Source organism: Myotis brandtii, unplaced genomic scaffold (genome assembly GCF_000412655.1).
Source record: "Myotis brandtii unplaced genomic scaffold, ASM41265v1 scaffold36, whole genome shotgun sequence".
Classification (NCBI taxonomy): domain Eukaryota; kingdom Metazoa; phylum Chordata; class Mammalia; order Chiroptera; family Vespertilionidae; genus Myotis; species Myotis brandtii.
The window spans coordinates 192,227-206,156 of NW_005363836.1; the positions used below are offsets into that span (position 1 = coordinate 192,227).

Consider the following 13,930-nt stretch of genomic DNA (forward strand, 5'->3'; position numbering starts at 1 on the left):
CAGACAGTCCAGTTTCTCCCCGTATGAGTCTGGGTCCCCAGAGACTCGCCCGGACCTGGAGTTCAGAGCAGTCGGGAGCTTGAGACTCCCTCCCGATTGAAAGACAACCTTGTCCTCAGTTGCCAGCCCTTTCCACGTGTGCCTCCGTACCTCTGCACTTTACTTCCGCACCTCCTCTGAGTCTCAGTGTGCTTTTCTCTTTCCTTCTAGTTGTAGAATTTCCACTCAGCCAGCCTTCCTGTGGTTCTGGATGATGTCTGTTTTGTCTTTTAGTTGTAGTTTTGAAGTGGTTGTGCGAGGCAGCAATTTCAGGTGTTTACCTATGCCGCCATCTTGGTTTCTCCTAAACAGTTCAGTTTTAAATGCACCTCTGATTCCACCCTGGGAACTTTCATGAGTGCATTCTCCCATGTTTTTAACTTCCTTCCAGCTTTAAACTTGTTCAATTAATATTCCTTTTACTTTGACTCTTTTTTCAGCCTGAGGGTGACATCAAGCAAGCTTATTTGTTTCATAAATCTCTTAAAATCTTTCCAATTATAAAGTAACTGCCTAGATTTATACCCAAAGCAACTTAATTGATTAAAAGATTGCCACTATAAGTCCTGTTTATTTAGTTGAGTTTCAGAATTGCAGCATTTGCTCTAAATAGAAGACACAAGTACCACCATCATCATCATTAATTAAAATATTAATAAATATAGATAATACTAGAAGTTATCTATAGTTATGATTGAAGAATGAGTATAAAACAGCATGAAATGCCATTTAAAAGCGCTTTCTCTAAGTTGTTTATATCAGTTTGAAAACACAGGTCTTTCATCATGTCTTGTGAAGGGCACCATATTGACATTGTGTCACAACACAAAAGGCAAGGAATCCCTAAGATGAGAACTACATGGAAAATGTTTTCTTGCTAGCTCCCAATAAATGCATCTTCTCAAATCTTGAAAGAAGATGTGGAGTGAAATGCTTCATTCAAAGTGGACTTTTTTTTTTTACAAAAGTAAATATTTACCATCTTGTACCCAAATTTTCATTAAATAAAATATTTGATTAAACTAGTACTTCTAAATGTACTATATACAACTCTGGCTTCTCAATAAATTGTGATGAATAATTAATATTTTTCTTAATAGCTCAGTCATCATTAAGAATATAAATCATTATCTTATACTACAGCATAAAAAATATCTCAGGAGATATTAAGGTATAAGACCATCTTATGAGTAATTTATGTAAGGGTGAGATAAGTGATCAGACTAAGGTTCAACCAAACCTAAGATTGTATTAATTAAATAGCCTTTATTTGACTACTTCTGTTCTATTCCCTTATTCTGTCTCTCTGTGAACAAGCCTTCAGATATTATTCCAGCAATTTATTATTTTAGATTATCACCTTACGAAAGTTAGATCTTTAAGAATGTCCCAAATCTTAGAAATTGATGTCTTTATGCTGCTCTTGGCTGAGGTTCACAATTTATCTGAAAGCAAATTCTATAAGAAACATAACTATAACTTTTTTTACAGAATTAGAACTTTTTTCTGAACTCAGACTATTATTAATCTAATCTTGAAGTCTGATTTCTACTGTCCTCCACTGTTATATTTTCATATTTAAGTGAGTAGATTAAAATTCCAAGAGAAAATGGAAATACTAAAATACTGTTACTCATCTGTGTGATACAATAAGGAGTCATTTTGAGTAACCTTGTATATGCCACTACTTAGTAAAAATCTTCTCTCAAGAGACTTTTTTCCCAAATTGATTCTATAATCCTGAGGTTGATGTTCTTTAAAGTAGTTAGTTAAGATGACAATAATAACAACAATGAGGAGGAGGAAGACAAGGAAAGCAGCATTTTTATATAGTCTGGAACAGTTAGAGAAACCTTTAAAAAGAAGTTGAGCTTGAATAAATGATCTAAACTCAAATTCTATGGACTTTTTTAATAGCACACACTGTGACTCATAGGCAATGACGTAAATAAAGAGTAAAACAGAACATTCTATTTATCATTCTAAGATGTTCCATTTTACAGGTTTCTATAATATCAGTTACTGTGATGTTTTAAGACCTGCAAATGAATTCTAATAACCACCATGGTTTATAAAGATATCATAGGTTTAACATAAATTGGCCAGACTGGTATAGATGGGAAATATGGGTAAGGGACATATTGGGTGTGATGTAAGCTAGAGCACAGAATTGGAAAAGTATGCATATGAAAGTACGAGGTAGAACAGCTGAAAAATTGGGTTGAAATGAGTTTAAATGTCAAGATAAAATATCGTGTAGACCAGAATTTCCTAAAATGTATTCTAAATACTCATTCATAATTACAGTGATAAACTTCAACATTTTCAGTTTTTTTTAAAAAAGTGTTTAGTAAACACTGGTTTGAAGAAAGATAAACATATTTACCACAAGACCTTTCTGGGGTCATATTAATATACTTATTTCTTAGAGGAAGATACCACCCAGGAGCATGGACTGGGGAATACCGCTCTAGAAAATCTGGACTCTGTGAAGATTCTAGAGCTGGGGAATAGACATGCATTTTAGGAGATTAGTCAAGATACTTAATGTGTATGTCAATATGGATATAACTTTAAAATTTCCTTTTATAGCAATTATCATAATCTGCAATTATGGATTTACTAGTATTTGCACATGTTTTATTCAGTATTCATCTTCCTTACTACCCAGTAAATTCATTAGAGCAGGAACCAGAGCTCTTTTATTCACTGGTATTTCCTACTTATAACCCAGTACCTACCTACCACAGAGTAGGCATTTAATAAATATGTGTTGAACAAATGATGGTAAAGTAAAGGTATCTGGAAACAGTATACGTCCATACAGTTATATTTTTAGCACTACCACCAGGATATGATAAGGGTCTGATCCAGATTGAATGAATGGTAAAGAAAGAAAGGGGAAGATGCAGAAGGTTTACTATGGGAGGAAAGAAAGAAGAAGCAGTAAAAGATGACTCCAAGGTTCAGAATTAAGAGAATTAAAACAAAGCTAATCAAAATTAGAAATCGAGAAGGAAAGGGCAGTGTTTAGTGTGAAGTAGGTGCTTTATAAATATTTCCAAGATCTGCTTTAGATTAGTTAAATTTTATTCAAAGATAGGGAGCTCATGAAGCAAAAACTATATCAGGGATGATGGTTTATATTGGGAATCATTCATAGAAAGACTCTTGAAATCAGTAGATGAAATGGGAAGAATGTGTATAGAGAGAACAGAAACATTGCTTTATTCTTTGAAGAAGTAGCTTGTCTAGAAGCATAACTTAGAAATATTTGATAAGCTTCTTCTAGGTCCCAGGCACCATGCTTTTCTTCTTGATTTCTTGTTTTGATTGCTAATGTGATAATATCAGCATTAAGGACCACAAGGGTTTTGTCCTAATGACAGTTCATTGATCTTTATCAAGACAAACTGGTGCCCATGTATTGAAAGCAAATAAAATTGTGTGTAATAATTGCAGGCTTTCAAATATTGTAATGACAAGATGAAAACAAACCCCTGAAATCTGAGTATTTTTGAAGTGGGATCATTTTAATGGTCAAAAAACAAGCCTCAGATGCTCCACATGGAGTCCTATAAGCAACATGCCAGTTGTCTTGATAAGGGGGTTTCAGAGACATACTTGAGGTTAGGTAATGGTTTTAAGGATGTTTCTTGAAGTAGGACATGGAGAGAACTTGGCAGTTTTCCATCTCCCTGTGGCACATTTAGTGAAGCAAAGGTTTCTCAGTGAATAAATTAGAAATGTTTGTTATTTGAAAAATGTAAGTCTGTGCCAACTAATGAGGATAGGCAGGGTATTTGTCCCAAGAAATCTTAGAAAGATTGAACTTTCCTTTATCCCTTTATCTTTCAAGGTATGTAATATTATACAAGGATAGCATGAACAGACCAGACAAAGGTATAAAATCCTAAGGAATGCACAGAGGTATCGAAAGACAGGTGTTTTGATACTCATATTCTTATAGCCTGAGTCAACTACTGCAGGCATAATTCTCAAATGGTTGAAATTCTTTTTGGCATAAATTATCAGTAGAGAAGGGTTTGAAGAATGTAGCAGGTGAATCTTCCTTTGACTTCACTTGGGTGAGGCCTTATTATCAAACCTGCTGTTTAAATGCATTTGATTCTAGGAGAATGTAAAAAGGGAGGCTGTTGACTGCACACTGTGGTTATAGAAAAAAATCCCCTTTAGCTATTCAATTTAGATTTTTTAAAAACACGATTCAAGCGAGAAGGGGATCAATGTAGTGTTGTGAGTAGCCAGAAAAAAAATGCTTTTATCTTTGATTTCAAGGAATTTACTGGAAGGGTCTTGCCAGGAAAAGATGAATACCTGTTTTGCCTCTTTAAATCCTTTTGAAAAACTGAAAATCTAAGAGTTTCTCTTTTGGATGTGTGCTAAGGATATGTAGTAACACAAAAAATCAGATTGCTTCTGAGTCAGACTCCAAACACTGGGCATGAAGCTACATGTCTTTGTGGTATACTGGGCTATGGTCATGTTTAAGAAAAAAATATATGTGCTTCTGTATATAATGTATGTAATGTGTATGTACTTTCTTGTGTTTTGTGCTTACACAATTCCTGAAAAGCTTTCTCAATTCTACCACATTACATTTCCATACTTTTGACATTCAAAAAATTATTTAAAACTGATCACTAAGAGGCCAATGTTATTTCCCTCACTGCCACCCCTTCATTCTGTTTTGCATCTATGAAGTATTCTATGTGAAAATAACTCTCGTGTGTGTGAGTGTGTGTGTGTGTGTGTGTGTGTGTGTGAACTGATAATAAAGTCATGACTATAAATTCTCATATGCTGATCTATATACATTGCTATCAATGTAATGCAAGATCTCTAATAGAAAAAAAAATCAATGATTCTGCCTGGCCAGCGTGGCTCAGCAGTTGATCATCGACCTATGAACCAGGAGGTCACAATTTGATTCCCGGTCAGGGCACGTGGCCCAGATTGTGGACTCAATCCCCAGTGTGGGTGTGCAGCAGACAGCCAATCAGTGATTTTCTCTCATCGTTGATGTTTCTATCTCTCTCTCCCCCTCTTCTTTCCTCTCTGAAATCAATAAAAATATATTTTTTTAAAAACCAGTGATTCTGGGGTAAGGAGGTATGAGATCCAATCTCAAGTCTACTAATTACTCTGTGTGTGACCTTATGCACATCACAGATTCACTAAATGTTAATTAGTTATTATTAAAATATGGAAAGTTACACATATGCCTATTTTATGAAAAAGCAAGGTGAAAGGTTATAAATTGTTTTGAAATTTTTGCAAGGACTGTACAAATGAAAGTTATATTCATCTAGCTCCCATATTGATTTGTTAACAATCAATATTTTTAAAGTATCAACTCTGGACCAGATACTAACCAACTTATTGGAAATATGCATTGTTGAACAGGCTGGACATGGCCTCTTCTCACAGAGGTTTCAATCTAGTAAACAAGATTGATATTGAATTAAGTAATTAAAATGTGGTCAACAGGAATTGCAGCATAGAGTTGGAATATATGCTCAAGAATCATAACCTGCCTTGATGATAAGTAGAGGCTATTTTCCCTTCTTCATACAATTATTTTAAACGGCAAGGGAAATGTACCTATGCAGAAGCAGCCTTATTGCTGAAGGCTCTGGCATAAGAGAAATCATGTAGTCTTAGAGTTATAAAAGAAGCTGTGAATGCAAAGAGCCAGAAAGGAATGAGAAGAGTGTATGTGGAAGGCAGCAGTCAGACCCCAGGACATCACCATCCTTGGTATGCCAGAGTAAAAATGTTAGACTTTGCCTAGAGGTCAGAGAGGAGTCATGAAGTATTTGTACCAAGGGGGTGACAGCATAATATTTATGTTTTTAAAAGGTCACTCCAGCTGCACTGTGGAGGGAAAAAAGAGAGACAGGCATAAGTGCAAGAGATAATAGTTTGAGCTAGGTTGCTGAGCAATTGAACTTGTTTCAATAAAAGTTTAGGCTATTTAATGGTTAGGACTTGGTGATAGGTATGGGAAGTGAGTGAACTAGAGGAGTCAAGAACAGTGCCAAAGTTGCTATATTAAGAAACTAGGCGAATGATATTTCCATCCACTGAGATTTAGAACACAGGATGAGGTGGAGGTTTTGGGGCAGAACAGTCGTTGCTTACACTGTGAATGCTTAAAACCTGAAGACACAATTTTAGTATTTTTTATGTACTCTTATTTTATAGATGGCTAAACTGATAGAGGTAAAACAGTGTGCCAAGAGACACACAGCGAGGGAGTTAGCTCCATATTCTTGACCATCATAATGCTCACTACCTTTAAGAGCATCACTTCAGTTTTGAACAGTTATATTTGAGATGCCCATAAAGTAGAAACAATAAGAAAAATAATCTGAGTAGAGATAAAAAGAATGTTTATAATCATCCACTCATCAAAGTTAAATGAGATTGTAAAAGGAAAGAGTGTATAATTAGAAGGGAATGGGCCTGGAAGGGGTGAGGGGAGTATCTAATACTATAAATCTCAGTGTTTGGAGAGAAGATAGCATCTTCTCAAAAAATTGAAATAGAGGAAATGAAGTGCAAGGATAAATGTCAGAAGAGAATGCTGTCACGGAGCCAAAGAAAGGGATTGTTCCAAAGAATGTAGTTCTCTGCCCAGTATTCCTAATAGTTCAACTAACTAATGAGGGATTAAAAGTCTAAAAGTGATCAAAGAAAAACTTCCTCTTAAACCTGGAAGATAATTTCCCACCTTCTTTATTTATCTATTCTTACCACCAAGTTTTCATCAAATGAAAGAAATTTTAAAATACATATATCCATAAAGACAGAGAAAATAAAAGACATCTAGAGATAAGAAATTTCAGCAAATTTTGAGAAGACAGGGAATGAAGATGTAGTTTATATTCATCTACATGCAAAGTACATTATGAGCTACATTATAAAGTACTCTCAAAGGGATACAAAAAGTAATTTACTCCATAGATTTCCTTTGAGTCTTGAAGGCAACAGGTACCAGGCAAGGAACTGGAAGAGACTTAGTACTGAAAATAGGAAAACTGACTGAATTTCTCTATATACAAAACTGCATAGCTATGCCCCAGACAGAAGATGAGAATATTCTTTGGCTTTCTGCCAGACCATCCTGCAGTGAAACCTATTATGCATACAAAGCTTCCAATTAACTTTTTAGTGCTTCACTCTTCAATATTGAAGGACAGCCAGGGATCAGCAGATATTTTTTAAAGCCCAATCATGAAAGGTAAAGACCTAAATAAACAAACAGAAAATAGAATTCAGAAATAATGCAAGAAACAGGAGGAAAAAAGATTTAAAATGTATTGTTAATATCTTCTAAGAATCTAAGAGAACATGAACGTTTTATGGTCCCCTGACATACTATGAAAAAGGAGCATCCATTCAGGGAGCAACAAATAACTTGTGGAAAGTAAAATATGCTATCAGATATAGATAATACAGTCAGTAGATTTAGAAGATAAAGTTAAGAAACTCTCCCAGAAAATAGAATAAAAGGACATAGATATGGAAATTACAAGAGAAAAAAAATAATTGTTACCAGATAGATCTAAAAGGTAGGTCCTACATCCAGCTAATCAGGATTGCAGAAAAAGGGAAAATAAAAACAACAAAGAGGAGGAAATTACCAATTAAATAACAGAAAATTTAACAGAATTGAAGGATAAGTGCTTTCAAATTGAAGAGGCCCATGAAGTATCCAGTACAATGGAATTTAAAAACAAAACACACACACACACACACACACACACAACATCAAAGCACATTTTCACGAAATTTCAAACGACTACAGATAAGATAAAAATTCTAAAATGTTCTGATGGAAGGGAATGTGGGTATAAAATGGGATTTTGAATAGTAATTGGACTGGATTTCCTGGCAACCATTTTCAAAGCTAGAAAATATTAAATTAAAATGCCTTCAAATACAGAAGGAAAATTATTTCTGACCTGGAAGTGTATATTCAACCAACCTTTTAATTGCTTGTGGGTGAAATAAAACCATGTCCAGACATGCAAAGTTTTCAAAAAATGTACCTACCATAGATGCTTTCTCAGTAAGTTATTAGATGTTATATTCCAACATTGGATATTATATTCCAAGAAGTCTAGCAAGCAAAAAGTAACCAACCCAAATAGGAGCAAGAAGATAGACTGCTTCTAATGGATTATTTCAGGGGAGTGAGAAATTATTAAAAATCAAATTACATTTGTTTGACTATACCAAGAGGAGATAGGCTATTGAATTAGTGGAAGATGCATAGAAAACCCAACCAAAAAAAACAAGAGGCAATTTTTAAAGAAAAAAAAAAGCACAAGAAATAAAATGTGATTGAATTGCAGTGGAATATAGTCATCATAAAATAAATACTATTAATTTAAAACAATATTGTTTGGTTGATTACAAGTATGTGGGAATTTATTAGAAGAAAGATAAACTGCCACATTTTACACTAGAAACCTGTCATTGCAAAGTCAGTAGTAGCATTGTAATCAAGTTATTTAGAATTTTAGGGTAAGAAAAAAAAACTCTAAAATGTTGAAAATTATTATCTGTAGGGGGCATAAGTAAGGAATGGAAAGAATTGTGATTGAGAAATAGTCCATGCATTAGATACCAAAGTTATCAGTGGGGGGAGAGGATGTTAAAGCGATGATAAATGGAAGGTCTGAGGAAGGGCAGAGTGATGTTACTGCCAGGTAATGAGACCATCAAAGCGCTGAGGTTTTACAGGATGAAAGAAAAGTAATAGTTTTTAGAGAACAAAGGAGGATAACAACTCCACTTTCCAAGCCTGAAGTGTTTGGAAATCATCATGTTCCACTTGTAAAGCCTGTAGGTCAGCCAAGTTTCTATTGAGACTACGATGGGGAGGGAGCATTCAGTGAAGAAGATGAGGCTCATTGGAGTTGATCATGATGTAAGGCATAATCTCAGAGTTCAGGGTGTAGAGGAAAGAGAAGTTGAGCTAGGGAAAGCCTCAGCACATTGCGGGGATGTGAGATGGGACAGAAAAGATGATCAAAGGTGCCTACCATTTGGGTCAATGAAAAACAAAGCAGTTATAAATGAATTAAATTCCAGAAGTCTTGGTGGACAGTGAACCCTCTGGCCAAACCTGGATTTTGTCTTATTTCTCTTGGTTCATAATAAAAAATTTGTGGTGGTAGCACAAGGTGGGTATCAAAAACAACCATGTTGTTCAGCACAAAAGGGGTAAGTGCAAGTCACTGGGTGACAAAAAGCATGAACAATTGATACCTCACTCATCTGTATGTCATCAAGATAGACAGGGTATATGTCAGCTCTACAGCATCACAGCTGGGTGGTCAATGTGGCCACTAGTGACTCAAATTAAAAACCTGGGAATCTCTTAAGACACCTTTCTTTGCTCCACAGCCTCCCCTTCCACCTCTCATTTCATCCTTCACCAACACTTGATTGTACTTCTTAAATATCTTTCCAGTTTATCACTCCTCTCCATCCTCACTGCTACTATTTTAGTCTAAGCAGTCGTCACTTACCTTTACAACTGCACTAACCTCAGCAAACATGTACTAGGTGCCTGATAAATGTCAGATGTTTACTAGATGCATTTATTGGTTGCCTAATATGTTAGATACCCCCCATGGAGACTTGAGAGGCACTAACCTATATCTTGGCTATTGTCAATAACACTGTAATAAATATAGGGATGCATATATCTTTTCAAATTAGAGTTTTGTATTTCTCAAGATATATTCCCAGAAGTGGAATTGCTAGATGATAAGGTAGTTTTATTTTTTGTTTTTTGAAGAACCTCCACACTGTTTTCCATGTAGCTGCACCAATTTGCAATCCCACCAACAGTGTGTGAAGGTTCTCTTTTCTTCACCTCCTCACCAACACTTATTTGTTGATTTATTGACCATTCTGACAGGTGTGAGGTGATATCTCATTATGGTTTTAATTTGTATTTCTCTGATTAGTGACATTGAACATATTTTCATACGCCTGTTCACCATTTATATGTCCTCTTTGGGAAAATGTCTATTACGACCTTCTGCCCATTAGCTTGTTTGTTTTATTGGTGTTGAGTTGCATGAGTTCTTCATAAATTTTGGATATTAACACCTTATCGGATGTATCATTGGCAAGTATCTTCTCCCATTCCATATGTTGTCTTTTCATTTTGTTAATGCTTTCGTTTGCTGTGCAAAATTTTTTAGTTTGATGCAGACTTTGGATTCTTTTAAATCTTATGATAAGGTTGTGCCAGCCCCCTGGAACAGGTAGGGCACCTATCACCTGGTGATATATCTTCTACTTTTAGGGGGACAGAGTGATCAGGGTTTTCTTCTTGCAGGATAATTTCTTAAGTTTAAATCAAAATAATTGGTATGCCATTTTGGGACAACTTAGGGTGGCCTACCCTGGGCCCCTACAGAACTCCCTTATAGGGAAATCTATAATAATAAAAGTGTAATATGCTTTTGGGTCAATGAAAGAGGTCCTTCTGGACAAAGCCAGGGCTGCGAAGGAAGCCCAGGTCCCGGGTGCCAGAGGGAAGTTGGTGCCAGCAGGGTCGGGGCGGGGGTGAGGAAGGAAGGCCTACTCTTGCACAAATTTCGTGCATCAGGCCTCTAGTGGTACAAATAACTAGGAAGCTACATAGTTAGTGCTCTGGGAACTCAGAGGAAGACACTACTCATTATTCTTCCTGGGGAGACATCACAGACAGAGTGACCTTTTAGTTAGAATGAAAAGTTTTCAATCAAGCTATCAGTACCTGATGTGGTTGGGGAAAGAGTCCCAGACATGTTTGTTTATTTATTCTTGTATTCATTTGATCATTCTATATTTGTTGTCAAGCACCAAGACCAATGCATAATATGAACAAAACATGATTTCTACCCTTAAGAGGCTTACAGTCTATGAGAAGAATAACATAAAAAATAATAGATTTAATGAAGTACTGTAGGTGCATGATACAAATCTGTACACAATTTATGGTATGTAGTCAGCTTAACTTAGAGAAAGTCATGCTAAGGTTGTCACAGGTTTCTGCTATGATTACAAGTTGTTTTCTCCCATTAAAATCACAGGATTCATAAAGATAGGCCCTCATTCTAAGCACATAACCAAGCCAACTCTGATTTGTTGTTCCAATAGAACATAAGCTTCATGAAAACAGAGAATCTGTTCAATTCATCACTATCTCCCCAGTACCTAGATCAGTGCCTAGAATAGAGTGGTTTTTCAATGAGTATATGTTGACTGATTATATGAATTTGTGGGTCAAAAAGAAGACATCATAAACCTTAGTGGTGAAACTTGCAGAAATGGGAGAAAAGTATTTTTTTGACAATTTCTGGAGGTTTCTATTCTCCACTGTTACTTGTGTAAAATTAAAAGCATATCGTAGATCCATGTTTCAAGTGGAAGTGTAAGTACAGTAATAACATTGCAATATGGCCCAGTTCTGTTATTCCCAAACTGTATGATATTGAGAAGTCTCTTAACCTCTCTAAATCCATTGTTTTATTTGTTAAATGGGAATAAATCCTATGTCACATACCTTGTAGGTTTGTTTAAGGATTAAATGATATAATGCTTGGGCATGTCCAATATAAATTTTAAAGTAATATGTAATTATACAATATATACCAACATTAAATTTCTAAGTTTTAAATATTACAAGAAGGTAGTTGATTAAGCAATTGTGTTTTTCTTTTTCTGTTTTTCTCTAGTGCATTGCCTGGAGATGACCACCAAACGGAAACTCATCGGCCGTCTGGTGCCGTGCCGATGTTTCCGAGGTGAAGAAGAAATCATCTCAGTTTTAGATTACTCCCACTGCAGCCTTCAGCAGGTGCCAAAAGAGGTCTTTAACTTTGAACGGACATTAGAGGAGCTTTATCTAGATGCCAATCAAATTGAAGAGCTACCCAAGGTAATTTTGACAGCCTAAAATATACTCTGTATATGAGTTTTTCATAATTTCCAAAGACTTGGCATAATGCTAATGCTAACTATAGCCCTCTGCCCTGGTGACTGACAAATCACTAAAATTGGTATAAGTTACCCCAATAGTCTCATTACCTTTTTTTATTTATCAATATTACAAATTTATTTTAACAAACACCAGTCAGAATTTTTTTAATGTAACATTTTATCTAATATTTAAGAGGAAAATGTCTTTATTATTTTATTTTTTCCATTTCATTTGTAACTTCATCTGATATGTTAATAACCAATTGAACTCCATGGAAATGATCATTTATTAGATTATGCCTTGTTATTTTCATTGAAAATGACCTTCAAGAAAATACGGATTGGTGGCTTAAGATCAATAACTTCTGTGTTTTTCAAAAGGAAAAAAATATGATACTATTTCAGAACTGAAAATTTTTTATGCATGTATGTTCAGGTGACATTGTTTTAAAAACTTGAATTACATGGTCTAAGTCTAAGAAATACTTTTCACACACACACACACATGAAAAATGTTTCTGGAATTTGAAATCTTTGATTATAACAGATATCATCAAATTACATGGTGTTTAATAAATTAATAAATATAGTGTAGAAAAAAATAATTTAAAAACTAATACCAAACTTTATGTACACACAAATGCACTCACAGAATCTTTATAACATTGTGCCAGGCAAAGAAAATGTCTCCTGGGAACTTGTTTTCCAATGCGGAAAAGATTGATGACCAGAAATTAGCTAAAGCAGACCGAGATTCAAAATCTAAACCACTGAATCCTAATAACCACTTAAATACATGACTCAAATTAATTAATCACATGGCATTTACCTGTGAAAGATTTGCACAATGGCTAGGAGGGGAGAAAATTTTCATTTTCATTGCTTTTGCTAAATAAAATGCACATTAAATATCCAGAAACTAGCAAAAGAATCTTCCATAATTAAACTAACTTCATTATCAAACTCTAAGTAAAGCATGCTGGTCAAAACAAATTATAAATAATTTTTATGTAGGATTATTAATTGTGGTGTTTATAAACACTTTGAAGGCAAGAACTATTTAATGTATACTTCAAAATCAATATATTTCTTTTTTGACAATCTAAGTATACAGTGTCATCTTAGATCTTTGCCCAGGAGGGTTGGATTAGGCCTAAAAATAATTTTGGCCAATGGATGATCTGGATTGCACATCAAGTAGAGGCTGGACTGAAATGGGCTTTCCCTTCTTCCACCCAACTATGAATTACTTGAGGGCAGAAATGACATTTTGTTTAACTTTGCTTCCTCTACACATGCGTGCATGGTGACTTTCAGAAAAGGATTACTCAATTTATTTGTTGTCACTACCAGGTGAAACAATGCAGAGAACTTCATTACTAGTGTACTTGATTAGCAAAACCATGTAAGGGTAAGCAACTCATAAATGTGGCATTTAGCTTATTTAGAAAAATAAGCACACATATTTCTGTAGGGAAGGACAATCTAGGATTTCCAGATAAAAATAAAGGACATCCAATGACATTTGAATTTTAAACTATAAGGCAGACAATTTTTAGTATAATTATGCCCCAAATATTGCACTGCATATGCTTATACAATAAAAAGTTTGTTATTTATCTGAAATCTAAATTTAATTGAGCATCCTATATTTTTGTTTGCTAAATCTGGCAGCCCTCAGTCCACCTAGTAAATTAAAATCTTTTTCTAGTTTCATGTGATAGATTCTGTAAGAAAATAATAAAACATGATCTACACTAATAAAAGAAAACATGCAAATTGACTGTACCTTCACTATGCCTTAAGCCACGCCCACCAGCCAATCAGAGTGACTATATGCAAATTAACCCAACCAAGATGGCAGCTGGCAGCCATG

The 13,930-nt window shown here is 34.9% G+C and overlaps 1 protein-coding gene across 7 annotated transcripts in view; it reads left to right on the forward strand.

Annotated features, from left to right (window-relative positions):
* LRRC7 (leucine rich repeat containing 7) overlaps nucleotides 1-13,930 on the forward strand; it is a 498,579-nt gene that overhangs the window by 165,189 nt on the left and 319,460 nt on the right. For all 7 annotated transcript variants that reach the window (XM_005871895.2, XM_014544330.1, XM_014544332.1 and 4 more), the window contains exon 3: nucleotides 11,811-12,013. In XM_005871895.2, coding sequence (XP_005871957.1) covers nucleotides 11,811-12,013 — 203 coding nt within the window. The remainder of the gene's footprint in view (nucleotides 1-11,810; nucleotides 12,014-13,930) is intronic.